This window comes from Salvelinus namaycush, chromosome 13 (assembly GCF_016432855.1).
Source record: "Salvelinus namaycush isolate Seneca chromosome 13, SaNama_1.0, whole genome shotgun sequence".
NCBI classification, from domain to species: domain Eukaryota; kingdom Metazoa; phylum Chordata; class Actinopteri; order Salmoniformes; family Salmonidae; genus Salvelinus; species Salvelinus namaycush.
In genome coordinates, this window is record NC_052319.1 from 9,725,446 (window position 1) to 9,739,970 (window position 14,525).

The window sequence follows — 14,525 nt, forward strand, 5'->3', positions numbered from 1 at the left end:
ATTGTGATCATATTCATTGGAACAAACTTGTTCAAATATATACTGATAGAAAACTGATATACTCGATGGGAATTGGAAGTGTACTGTCAGTGTTCAGATGAGATGTTTGTGAATGGTAAACCACAGGTGCCACACAGTCCTCCAAAACCAACACTGACCAAATGCCAAAAGTCTGTATTGTATTCCATGACCAAATCCACTGAACCCAACCAAACCACACAAGAGTGAAAGTAATGGACCCAGATCTTTGGGTTTGGAATTATAACAATGCGTTTTAGTGAGTTAAATTGGTTTGATTGCAATTGTAGATAGCAATCAGGTCTGCTACCCTACCGACGAAATGCCAGCTTTTAATTTTATTGTGTTTGAAGTCTGATGAGCATCCAAATGTGCACACACACACACACACCCCCACACACACAAAAAAAAACAATCTCAGACAAGAACCTCTTTATCCCCCCCTCCCCCACACACACACACACACACACACACACACACACACACACACACACACACACACACACACTCCCATCTGGAGTACCTCGTCAGCGCAGGTGTGAGCATTCACACATTACCTCGTCATCGGCTGGTTTATTTTCTGATCCGTGGACACCCTTCTCTTGCTTCTCTCGCTCTGACTTTGCTTTCTCTATAAACAAATATATTTGAACATGTTCTGTTACTGTTTATGGGACTCTGTGTGTGTGTGTGTGTGTGTGTGTGTGTGTGTGTGTGTGTGTGTGTGTGTGTGTGTGTGTGTGTGTGTGTGTGTGTGTGTGTGTGTGTGTGTGTGTGTGTGGCAAATATTTGAGCCGATACCGTGGAAACAAGCGATATTTAGAGCTGATAGTTTCTCCCTTTAATTGCGGGAAATGGGTTTCAGATGTTGCTCCCTGGCTGATCACTTTGGGCCTGAGCTCCCTCGTCATGTCTTATAAAACCACTTCAAGGGGAGGCTGATGTGGGATGATAGCGCCTTCAGAGACAGAGGCCCAGGAGTTAGCCTAAACGGTCCTCTGGGTCCCTCTGAAATAACAACGGCAATATTAGCAGTAGCAGTGTGACCTATCAGCCCATAGGACATTAAAACAATAACAAGTCAAGCATTTAACCACGCTCAATACAGACACTTAAACCAACCGCTTTTGGGATTTCGTTTTTGGATGTTAAAAAGGCCACTAAGCATTTTAACAATGTACATCAACAACTAATTAACACAACATTTGCTGTAATTCATTTTCAACACCTGTTAGAAGGATCCAAGATGATTCATGTGGATGTCACAACCACTATTCCCGTAATAGGATGATTTTGTTTATTTTCTTTGGATGACTTCTTTCTACTGGGGTGAGGACTGGTAATTCACTAAGGAGACTTGGGAGTTGATATCATGATGAGAGAGAGTTAGAGAGATGGGGGGGTTAGAGATAGAGAGAGAGAAAGAGAGAGAGAAGGGGAGAGAGAGAAAGAAAGAGAGAGAGAAAGAGATTTGGTATTTGGTATCCTTTGTTGCCCTCTGTTGGAGGTCAGATAAGGAGAGGTACACTCAGACAGAACCAGTATATAGCAACGGAACTGGGCAAAATCGGTATTCAAGATACACTCGGAAGCAGTTATGTTTATAAGTATATTTAAAAGAGTATTTAGAAATATATTTAGAAGTATATTTTTTACCCTGTATCTGATATCTCTCAGCTAGATTACAAACTTCTATAAGAGGATGAGTTTTGTCTTTAATCAAATAGATTGGTCAGGCTTGTCTTTAACCCACAAATCCAGGTCAAGGAGGAGATGCAGGGTCTGTTCTGATATCCCATAATGATTTTCCTATGTTTATCTCAACATTAAGGTTTGGCAACAGGTGGAACTTCTCCCTCCAGAGACCACTGCCTCTGAACGATACCTTTCCCCAGAAAAAAAACCTTCCTTCTTCCTCTGTGACTTTTTCTCTTTTTCAACCGTGTTGTGCTATAGTGGGATGGGATTACATCATCCCCTGCATGGAACGGAGCAGAGCGCTGCTGCTAGGCGCTGCTAGGCCTTTTCAACACGTGCTGTTGATCTTGGCCCAGGTGTCTGGAGCAGCGCGAGGTCCGGGGAACAAGAGGTCCCTCTCAGGCTGGGAGGAGAAGAGGGTGGCAGGACAGGGAGAGGGAGAGGGCCAGTGGTAGACCTCTACAAATCACCTATCGATAGGAATGCACCTACCAGCGGGCCTTGAAGCTGTCCCTCACTCCTGGCTGCTGGGACTGGGAAATAAACCCAACGTTTGCATCCCAAATGGCACCCTCTGCAATACGTATTCAAGGACAGTTGCATGGCTTTCGTTGAGTTATACACGTGATGCAGTTTGAGTCTTATTAGTTGTTTTGATTCAAATCAAAACATAAATCACCAATCAGCTGTTGCGTAGCCAATAGGCAAACATCGGTAGATAGACCAGTGGCAATACGGAGCTACTTAAAGTGGGTTCTCACGTGAATGTCTTCTATCAAAAGAAGTGCGAGGCAGCTCTATAGATGGTGAAACATCCCCGAACATCAAAGGTGCTAGAATGTGTTCCTGCGGTGAAGGAACCTTCCCTCTGTGAACACAGGGTCAAGACAGGCCCCACTCTGTCATTCACTCCTGTCATAAAAATAACAGCAGGAGACCAAGTGATGATCATACTCATTTATTTATCTATATCTGCTCTGAAATGAAGCGTTGAGAATCTTTCCAGCCAATTGAACGTCCGAGTGCGATTCCCAGGCCCGGGGAGGAAGAGGGTTTATTTTGGGAGGGAGCGGGAGAGGGTCAGACCATCAAAGAGCAGGACGATGACAACAGGAGTTGTGTGTAATGTATTTATCTGTCGGTTTCTGTCTTTCATGATCCGCTTCTTGTTAAACGTAATCACGGCTCTGTGTGTTTCTCCTGGCAGGGCCCAAACATTAAGGACAATCTCCCCACACGGGGCTAGCACCATCTACTGATAGACACCAGTCAACACTCACAGGTCACAGAGCCTTTCTGATGCACAGAGAACAGGCAAGGGTGCCACCTGGCAGGAATTAAGGATACTGCACTTACTGGTAGGCACTGGTATGATTGTATCATGACATGCCAGACAGCCCAGGCATTAAGGATACTGCACTTACTGGCAGGCACTGGTATGATTTTATCATGACATGCCAGACAGCCCAGGCATTAAGGATACTGCACTGACTGGTATAGGCACTGGTATGGTTTTATCATGACATGCCAGACAGCCCAGGCATTAAGGATACTGCACTGACTGGTATAGGCACTGGTATGGTTTTATCATGACATGCCAGACAACCCAGGCATTTTTGCAACAGGTTATTGTGACTTTTGATAATTATGACTCATTATTCTTCGGATACAAAATATGAAAAGTTTCCAAAATCACCAAAATGGCCGCTATTAGTGCTGTCATACTAATCACACTAAATCCATTAAGAATCATCAAATACTTATAATAAATGTAACATTTACAGATATGAGAATGTAGAGAAATATTTCCTTCGGAATGGAAAAAAAACCCTGGTGAAATATTAGCTGGAGGATCAGTGGGTTGTGAATGGATAGTTTTATGAGGAGAGCCTGACAGAGCTGTGATGTCTGCCTGCTGGCTCAATCAAAGACTCTATTTAGTTAGATATCAGACAGAACATATCTGTCAAGACCAGCAGGAGAACCACCTCGCTCTGTGTTCACAATATCCACTGCCATTCTTCACATTGCTGTCCCATCTCTTCTCTGTTTCAACGGGAGCATCCAAAATACCACCCTACTGCTTTTATAGTCCACTAATCTTGACTAGGGTTCTGGTCAAAAGTAGTGCACTATATAGGGAATGGGGTGCGATTTGGGAGAATTTGTTTCTTGTTCATGAAAAAGTTTTAAAAGAGTCCTTTTATTTTTCTAAGCTATATGATAAAGGGTAAAGGCTATAGGAGAATGACGAATTAATAAATATAATTTGACCAAAGAGAGTCAAAAGTTGATCAATGAGACAGAATCACATCCAGACAGAATGAATTTGACCATCCCATCTGGATATTTATTTATATTTCACCTTTATTTAACTAGGCAAGTCAGTTAAGAACAATTTCTTATTTTCAATGACGGCCTAGGAACAGTGGGTTAACTGCATTGTTCAGGGGCAGAACGACAGATGTTTACCTTGTCAGCTTGCAACCTTCCGGTGACTAGTCCAACGCTCTAACCACTAGGCTACCTGCCGTATACCTTGATTGAGATAGCTGAATGCTCATTGTTCAGGTTCACTCGTAAGGGCTAGTATTTATTTTAATTAGCACTTTCAAGCAATCTAACCAAGTAATGACGGTAACTGCCAGAATAATGAAAACAATTGAGCAAATGAGGGATACAAAGTATATTGAAAGCAGGTGATTCCACACAGGTTTGGTTCCATCACCTGTCCACTATGCGAGAGGTGGGGTGTGTGTGTGTGTGTGTGTGTGTGTGTGTGTGTGTGTGTGTGTGTGTGTGTGTGTGTGTGTGTGTGTGTGTGTGTGTGTGCGTGCGTGCGTGCGTGCGTGCGTGCGTGCGTGCGTGCGTGCGTGCGTGAGTGTTCCCTTCCTCTCATCTGTTAGGATGTGTTATGACAATGGAGCAGCAGCTGATGTTCCCTGACAGACCGGTCCTGATAAGCACAACAGAGCCTTTTAACTGATAACTGTGCGTCCCTAAATATAGCAGCAGGTTTGTTTGCATGACTGGAGTGTGTGTGCTGCGCCTTGTGTGTGGCCTTCAAATGACAGCCTTGGATCACCTGCTGCCCTGGAAAAGGATGCTTGATGTCATTGATTTGTGAACTCATGTTGCAACCCAACACAGGTTCACACCAGATGTTTGTATGATCTCTGTTTCATCCCCGGGCAACGAACAAGGCCTCTATTACTGTACCATTAAGTCCAAAACGGCACCCTATTCCCTATGTAGTGCACTACTTTTGACCAGGGCCCAGGTTTGTGTAGTTCAGTCTTTGAGCTGTTCTTGTCTATTGATGTTCTGTGTGTGTCACGTTTTGATTGGACCCCAGGAAGAGTAGCTGCTGCTTCAGAAACAGATCCAGGGAATCCAAATAAAATACGAAAAATACTAAATACTAAAAGTAGTACGCTATACAGGGAATAGGATGTCATTTGATATTGATACGTAGCCCTGCTGTAGAAGTCTGGCCCTTGACCTTGACAGCTTTGTAGACTGGTTGGCGTTTTTCTCAATGAGATCCTGAAACGCTCCCAACACCGCCGCTGTCTTTCAGTTCTTGGTGTGGCTTGAAACTCCTCTATGATGGCCCTAACAATCGCTCCTTTTCAAGGATGGGAAAAATAGAAAAAATGTGAATGCCTCTGATGTGGTGGGAGTGTGTGTGTGTTTGTGCGTGTGTGTGTGCGTGCGTGCTTATAAGTGTGTGTGCTGTATTTCTCTGTTGTGTTGCTGTGTGTCTTATCAGGCTATGGCCAGCTGCGGCAGCAGACAGCTCCCCCGAGGAAGGACCTGTGATCTGGCCTGCCTGCCTGCCTGCCTGTCTGCCTGCCTGCTGCCTCCCTCCCACCTGCCTCTGGCCACAGTGCTGTGCTAAGCCCCTGCTGAAGGGCCTGATGGACAAGGCCTAGATAAGGCAGGATACCTGATCCCTCTGTTTGCGTTTGATGTGCTCCACAACAACAGCCATACAGATTCTTCTTGTAGAGAGAATGGGCTGGGGGTATAGGCTAGTGGGAAAGTGAGAGGCTTCATCTTTCTGGGAATGAGTGACAAATTATTTCAATGTTGTAGTCCAATTAAAGTTGTTTTATTATTGCTTACTACTTCTCCTATACAATAGCATTTTTAACTGTCTTGGATTCAGTTATTTCATTGATCTAATAATGGATTCACAGACGTATTTAATTATCTGTGAATATTTTCACTCTCGTGCTTTATGAGCACTGCTCTTGCCATATAAATGATGCGTCTAAACTTTAACTAAAGAACAATTAAGTTCATGTATTTAGCATAGAAAGAGCTTTTCCAGTAATAGTAGTAGTAGTAGTAGTAGTAGTAGTAGTAGTAGTAGTAGTAGTAGTAGTAGTAGCTATAGGCAGGTAGCTTTCATTAGTTGTGTGACTAGACTCCTGGCAGTGGCAGATGGGTTGAAAGGAGGATTTCTGTCATGATGGGCAATATTACCCTGATAGAGGCCTTGGGGTCTACCATTTTACCTTGTGGACTAATTAAATGCTAGCTTGAAGTGGTGAAGACTGTTGCTGACAGAATAGATCAACAAGCTGCTGTACCTCTGACTGAAGGACATGGCTGCCCTCTGGTGTTCGTTTTAATTGTTCAGAAACAACCAGGATGGTAAATTGAGACATATCAGTTCCTCTACTTTCCATATCTTTGAATGACGTACCACAAGAAGACAAAAAAAAGATTACATTGGATCTGTCTCACCCCACAAGCAAAGGTTTGCACATATTTTTTTTATCTCAGAATTACATGACCCTCTCTTTCTAAATTATTCAATGCATACAAGACATAAGCTAATATTTTGTTATATCCTCATAAAAAACGCAAATATGAATAGACACTTTTATCATTACATGGATACAGGTGATACACTGCACTAGCATTTAATAACCACAAGGTGTCAGAATTCAACCAGTGTGAGAGTGGAACACAAGTCTGTCATTGCATCAGCACAGCAAGCACTCAATCATTAAGCTTATCTAGAAGCTTACATAATATAAACAGCTATTCCAGTACACTTGAGTTAGAACTAATCAAACTTCGATAAATTAATTACTTTGTAGTTACAATAGAATTACAAAATCAATGTTCATTCTATTTTGTCTATGCAACTTCAGTGTTTTTGTAATACGTGCTATTGGTGATCATGAATTGCATTGTGGTCCAAGTTGCTTTTTATTTGAGAGGAACTGAATTCTTCCAACCGATAAAATCGTTTCCTCCACCCAACTCCAGTTGTCCTTAGTGAACAGATGTGATATGAAGCCTCTCACTTCTCTCTCCTCTCGCACCCACTCAATCACCCCCCCCCCCCTCTCGCTCCCTCTCTCTCTCTATCCCTCATTCTCCCTTTCCATCCTTCCCTCTCTTTTGCTCAATCACTCTCTCTATCTCACACAGCGGTCATCTCTCTCCAGATGACTGACAGTGTGAGGCAGCGCCTGCCTGAACTCCACTGAGCCTGGATGAAACTTTCACAGCAGTCCCTTTGCATATTCATTTTTTTTTTTACATTTTTTTAGTCATTTAGCAGACGCTCTTATCCAGAGCGACTTACAGTAGAGTGCATACATTTTTATTACATTTTACATACTGAGACAAGGATTTCCCTACCGGCCAAACCCTCCCTAACCCGGACGACGCTATGCCAATTGTGCGTCGCCCCACGGACCTCCCGGTTGCGGCCGGCTGCGACAGAGCCTGGGCGCGAACCCAGCCCAGCCTGGGCGCGAACCCAGAGACTCTGGTGGCGCAGCTAGCACTGCGAAGCAGTGCCCTAGACCACTGCGCCACCCGGGAGGTGCAGATATTCATCACAACAGTGTCAAACCTGCCCCGTCTGCAACAACACTGTGACTTTCCTCCCTCTGCTCACATCAAATCAAATTCATGTTTTATTTGTCACTTGCTTTGTAGACTAACAGTGAAATGCTTACTTATGGGCCCTTCACAATAATGCAGAGAGGAAAATATATATATTTTTTTTACCTTTATTTAACTAGGCAAGTCAGTTAAGAACAAATTCTTCTTTTCAATGACAGCCTTGTGTTAACTGCCTTGTTCAGGGGCAGAATGACAGATTTGTACCTTGACAGCTCGGGGATTTGATCTTGCAACCTTTTGGTTGCTAGTCCAACGCTCTTACCACTAGGCTACACTGCAACCCCAAAAGAATAACGTGAGGAATAAATACACAATTAGTAACGATAACTTGGCTATATACACAGGGTACCAGTACCGTGTCGATGTGCAGGGCTACGAGGTTATTGAAGTAGATATGTACATATAGGTGGGGGTAAAGTGAGTAGGCAACAGGATAGATAATAAACAGTAGCAGCAGCGTATGTGATGAGTCAAAAGAGTTAGTGCAAAAAGGGTCAATGCAGATAGTCTGGGTAGCTATTTGGTTCACTATTTACTTTACTGCTTGCCATGTGGTAGCAGAGAGAACAGTCTATGACTTTGGTGGCTGGAGTCTTTGACAATTTTAGGGCCTTCCTCTGACACCGCCTGGTATACAGGTCCTGGATGGCAGGGAGCTCAGCCCCAGTGATGTACTGGGCTGTACGCGTTATCCTCTGTAATGCTTTGTGGTCATCGTACCCCTGCACATCGATACCAGGCGGTGATGCAGCCAGTAAAGATGTTCTCAATAGTGCAGCTGTAGAACTTTTGAGGATCTGAGGACCCATGCCAAATATTTTCAGCCTCCTGAGGGGATGAGGCATTGTCATGGCTTCTTCGCGACTTTGATGGAGTGTGTGTGGACCATGTTAATTCCTTAGTGATGTGGACAACGAGGAACTCTCGACCCGCTCCACTACAGCCCTGTCAATGTGAAAGGGGGCGTTCCCTATAGTCCATGATCAGCTCCTTTGTCTTGCTGACGTTGACAGAGAGATTGATTGTCCTGGCACCACACCGCCAGGTCACAGACCTCCCTATAGGCCAGGGGTGTGCAATTCCAGTCTCGAGGACCTGATCGGTGTCACAGTTTTGCCCCAGCCCCAGCTAGCACACCTGACTCCAATAATCACCTAATCATGATCTTCAGTTTAGAATGGAATTTGATTAATCAGATACACAAATATATCTCTGAACCTCATAGTTATCTATCTAGTTTAAAACGGGTCCAAAGAACCTCAAAAAGAAAAAATACACTACATGACCAAGAGTTGGGATGGAGAAAAAGTGTGACATCAATCAGGCCCCCGAGGACTCCCGAGGACAGTCTATGACTAGTGTGGCTGGAGTCTTTGACAATTTTTAGGACCTTCCTCTGACACCGCCTAGTATAGAGGTCCTGGGTGTTAGGAAGCTTGGCCCCAGTGATGTACTGGGCCGTACACACTACCCTCTGTAGTGCCTTGCAGTCGGAGGCCAAGCAGTTGTCATACCAGAAAGTGATGCAACCAGTTAGGATGCTCTCAATGGTGCAGCTGTAGAACCTTTTGAGGATCTGAGGACACATGCCAAATCTTTTCAGTCTCCTGAGGGGGAATAGGTCTTCACGACTGTCTTGGTGTGCTTGAACCATGTTAGTTTGTTGGTGATGTGGACACCAAGGAACTTGAAGCTCTCAACCTGCTCCACTGCAGCCCCGTCGATGAGAATGGGTACGTGCTTGGTCCTCTTTTTCCTGTAGTCCACAATCATCTCCTTTGTCTTGATCATGTTGAGGGAGAGGTTGTTGTCCTGGCACCACACGACCAGGTCTCTGACCTCCTCCCTATAGGCTGTCTCGTCATTGTCGGTGATCAAGCCTACAACTTACTGATGGTGTTGGAGTCGTCCCTGGCTGCGCAGTCATGAGTGAGCAGGGAGTAAAGGAGGGGACTGAGCACGCACCCCTGAGGTGCCCCTGTGTTGAGGATCAGCGTGGCGGATGTGGAATAAATGTATTTAACAATTTCTAGTTAGCATAACAAAAGAGCCGATCAATGATTGATTCGATTTGATCAGTCGTCATCATCAAGGTTCATTGAAGTCTTGTTAGGTAAGAACACTTCCCACTTTCATTCTGTGTGTCTTCATCACTTCACTATTGACACAGTGTGGCTACTGGCTAGCATGTATGATCACATTGATCAGAGCTTCTCTCAGTTCCCCTCAAAGAGGGCCATGAGCCAAGTCACTGAACAAAGACGAAGACTGGCCAGGCTGTTGGAACGAACAGTGTGTGTCCCAAATGGCAGCCGATTCCCTTTATACTGCACTACCTTTGACAAAGGCCCATGGGGCTCTGGTCAACAGTAGTGCACTAAATAGGGAATAGGGCACCGTTTGGAACGAAGCCATTGTCTCAGATTTCCCCATGCCATGAACAACCATATTTCTCAGACAGATCCTTCTTGTAGGAGGTTCTGTAAACATGCTTAGAACCAGTTCACAGTTCACAAACCAGTGTCAGTTCCTGCGAGTTAATAAAATAATAAAATTGTCCTCGCAACTACCTTGCCTATGAAGTAGACTTACAAGTTGTGAGACCAGGATGAAGGTAGATGACGCTATGAACGTCATAAGACATTTGGGTGTATGTTTGCAGCCTGTTTCCATTGTAAAGCTCTCGGAAAAGAACATTAAGCTCTGGTTAAGTAACCCAGTGTATTTTTGCCAAGTCTGGTCAGTCTTGTACAGTGGACAGTGTTCTAGCTAATAGGATCTACTATATGGGTTCCTAGAGGATGCACAGTATGATTGGACAACGAGATTAGTAAATTAGACTATAGGGCAAGGAAACACAACAGCCAAGGGCAATGCAATTTGATGCTATAATGTATAAATACTGTATTGTGTATAACATTTTGAATAAAAAATGAAGGAGTTCAGTTTACACCTTCAACATTCAAGTCACAGTTCTGTCATCTGTAAATTAAATGAAAATACTGTAAGCCAATTCACCAGCTACTAAAGCACACAGCACTACTGTCTTCTTCATTGAAAAACTAGTTCCAACTTGTGGTACTACAGTGTTTAAAAAGTAGTTAGTTACATGGTTTGTAATCCTATAACAGCTTTTGCAGGACACAAATAACATATCTAATTAACAAATAACATCAAATCTAATTTCATGGCGTCCCAATCTTTAAATATTTCTGTTCCCAAGACATTTGAGCTCCTGGTTATAGATGTGTCCATAAACCAGAATACACATTTATTTGTTGCTGGGATTTACCACCCCCATGCTGCCATGTCTGATGCTATTGGTGCTATATCTGAGTGTTTAACACCTTTTCTGTCCTCTGAGTTTTTCTGTCCTCTGAGGGGATTTGAATCTAGGCTGGCTATCCCCAAGCCTCCCCCATTTCTCCTTCACCCAAATCCAGATATCTGATGTTCTGAAAGAGCTGCAATATCTGGACCCCTACAAATCAGCTGGGCTAGACAATCTGCACCCTCTCTTTCTAAAATGATCCGCCACAATTGTTGTAAACCCCTATTACTAGCCTGCTCAACCTCTCTTTCGTATCGTCTGAGATCCCTAAAGATTGGAAAGCTGCCGCGGTCATCCCCCTCTTCAAAGTGGGAGACACTCTAGACCCAAACTGTTACAGACCTATATCTATCCTACCCTGCCTTTCTAAAGCCTTCAAAAGCCAACTTAACAAACAGATCACTGACCATTTCGAATCCCACCGTACCTTCTCCGCAATGCAATCTGGTTTCCAAGCTGGCCATGGGTGCGTCTCAGCCACGCTCAAGGTCCTAAACGATATCATAACCGCCATCGATAAAAGACAATACTGTGCAGCCGTCTTCATCGACCTGGCCAAGGCTTTTGACTCTGTCAGTCACTGCATTCTTATCGGCAGACTCAACAGCCTTGGTTTCTCAAATGACTGCCTCGCCTGGTTCACCAACTACTTCTCAGATAAACAACAATTTACTACCTGTGATGTGCTAGACGCCTTGTTTAAGATTGATGTTACAAATAATCCACTGGGGCTGATATGCTTGATCCATTTCTGCTGCAGCTCTCTGCCCCCCTGATTTCTGAATCATTAACCCTTATTTTTAACCTGACAATTTTTAACCTGGCTTAGTTGTATAGTTTTGATCAGTTATATTGCAACATGACTGCTTGTCAAGGTTTGTATGAATAAGGCAATAATAATTTCCAGCAATTATTATTCATTATTGTTCAACCCTTTTAGATTACAACTTTATTATTAGAGTTTTTTTTAAATTAAGTTATCATTAAGTATTTTCTTTCAAAAGCCCTAATTTCCCCTAAAGATATACCTTGCCATGTGGGCCCTCAATTGCCTTTCTTATTCTCAAATGATTCATATTGCCTTGTGCAATGTTGGCCTAGGTTTCAAGTCTTATTATTTTATTCAAATCCTTATGACTCAAAGACAGATGATTGATGTTATGGTGTTTAATATGATTAACTCATCTACTGATTAGCTTCGCTCTCATTTTCATATTTGAAGATTAGGTAATCTATCATTGGAAGCTTGTTCTAAAATGGTCACTGATTATCTCATTGGTCTAACCAGCTGACGGTCTTCCTATGTATTGGGGGCAGGGCTCTAAAGTGCGACCTATTTGCTTCTACTCCAACCAGGTCAAAGGATCTGACACACATTACCACCACAACAATTGTATATACCTGTAGTGGGTCGCCTGGACAGCATTTTTCATTCATAAACCATGTCATAGGCAGTTCTAAAACTACTCCCGCGTAGTTGACCTTTTGTTTACACTTTGTTCAATCATGTTACCTCGTTTTCTAGCTAGCTAACAACCTGGTTACTTTACCGATACATCTAAACATTTGGGGTCACAAAAAGAAAGGAAAAAGGATAGCTTCTTCAGGAGATCAATGATCATTGCAATAAATTAATGACCGATCTCTTGCATGTCGTCATCACAGGCTTGATGTTTAGAGAAAAAGTGTGATTTTACACAATGTAGAAACATAATATTACACAAATTACTGTGTAAAATGACAGGCATTCGTATTAGCATTTTAGCTTTTATAATAAATGGATGTATTTACAGTGTTAGGCTACATGTCAGTTTCTAGGGCATAACATGTGCTTCAAAAGTAGCTAGAATTCATGTAGACCCAATATAGTATCTCAATCAATAACAAATTAAAACATGTATTTTCTGTCGCTTCTAAATTGTATGTGGCGTTCCTAACTTTATTATTATTTTATTTTTTAATTGGGAGCACCAGTGCAGCCAATTAAAAACGTTAATTTAGAGCCCTGATTGGGGGTTGGCTAATTCTTCAGACTTGAACAACTAATCCTCGTTGAAGGAACTATCCCTGCTGCTTTTGACTCTCCGAACATTCCCTGAGTGTGAAGGTCTGTCTGTATACAGCTGACTGCTTGTGGGGTAGTGCGCTGCAGAGGGAGTGTCGTGTGAGGCGACCATTGCCTCCTGGAATTTCACTCATCAATATCCACTCAATTCCTATGAGAATCTATTTCCATCTGTCAACGCAATGGACCCGCATAGTCAATGGATTTAAATTCGCTGCTCTGACTTGACCGCTGTCGTCTAGGACGACTTCTCCGCAAGCAAGGAACGCCACCCGCAAACGAGGAACGCCGTCTCTCCAGGCTGTAGCCTACGCCGTAGCCTACGCTGCAAGAATGGGAACGGTGCTTTCCATATCTCCAACATCTAAGAAGGAGGCTATTCTGGATGACAGAAAAGAGGGTGACCACACAATCAAAACGGGGAGCGTAAAGAACAATTCCCTGCTTGTCCCAGTTCTCACATTGAAGAAACTGTTTACCACATCGACCAAGAAAAATAGTTGTAAGAAAGTCAACCCAAACGCCGCACAGGTGAACAACAACAGCCACGTAGACCAGCAAAATAATGAAAATAACAAAAAATCCCAGCAATCGAGTACGGATGGTAAGAAAGCACCACTCGCTGTACCAGTACCGGCCGTTCCTACCCAAAGCCTTGAACCTAACCAGCCCCAGGTCCCCTCTGAGAATGTGAAGCTTTTGCCTGTCCAAAAGCAACCTAGTAAAGTAGACCTCTCGCCGAGGCGTGTGATTATCCAGGCATCGACCGGGGAGCTGTTGCGCTGTCTTGGCGAATTTATGTGCAGGAGATGCTGTAAAGTCAAGCTCACCTACAGTGAGGTCATCCTATGGTTCCGAAATGTCGACCGAACCCTTCTCCTCCAAGGCTGGCAGGACCAGGGATTCATTACACCTGCTAACTTAGTCTTCGTCTACCTGCTCTGTAAGGAATCGATACCCGATGATATCGACAGCGCATCCGAACTCCAAGGTATCTTCCTGCTCTGTCTCTATCTATCCTACTCGTACATGGGCTGCGAGATATCATACCCTCTGAAACCATTCATGATTATGGAAAATGAGGATAATTTCTGGGATTGTTCTATGAGCATCATCAATAACACGAGTGCCAAAATGTTGCAGTTAAATGCAGACCCGCACTTTTTCACGGAGGTGTTTCAAGAGCTAAAAGATGAAGGCGAGTCGAGGGACAAAGACTTGGACCGTTAAATCAAAGGAGAGCTCCGATGTATGTTTCTCAAAAGCCCTGAAATAGTGGTTTGAATGTAATATTCAACAGTTTAAGGCCTATGCCTACGAGATTAGGAAAATCCAATCTAAAGTGAATATACATTTCTAAGACATGCGTGTTGACTTGTACCCGTGAGTGTTAAAACTAATTGTATTGCGTAACCACGGATCAGTATATGCATGTTGTATTCTAAATGTAGGCCAATCTTCTTTTGTACACTTCTGCGA

The 14,525-nt window shown here is 43.5% G+C and overlaps 1 protein-coding gene across 1 annotated transcript; it reads left to right on the plus strand.

The window, feature by feature from the left end:
- The first annotated feature begins 13,379 nt into the window (after nt 1-13,379).
- LOC120058024 (cyclin-dependent kinase 5 activator 1-like) lies at nt 13,380-14,276 on the plus strand. The gene has a single exon (XM_039006508.1). It carries the CDS (start codon nt 13,380-13,382, stop codon nt 14,274-14,276), a length of 897 nt encoding a protein of 298 aa, XP_038862436.1.
- Nucleotides 14,277-14,525: the final 249 nt, after the last annotated feature.

Coding starts and splice junctions, on each gene's coding strand:
- LOC120058024 (XM_039006508.1), top strand. CDS start 13,380: ATGGGAACGGTGCTTTCCATATCTCCAACATCTAAGAAGGAGGCTATT.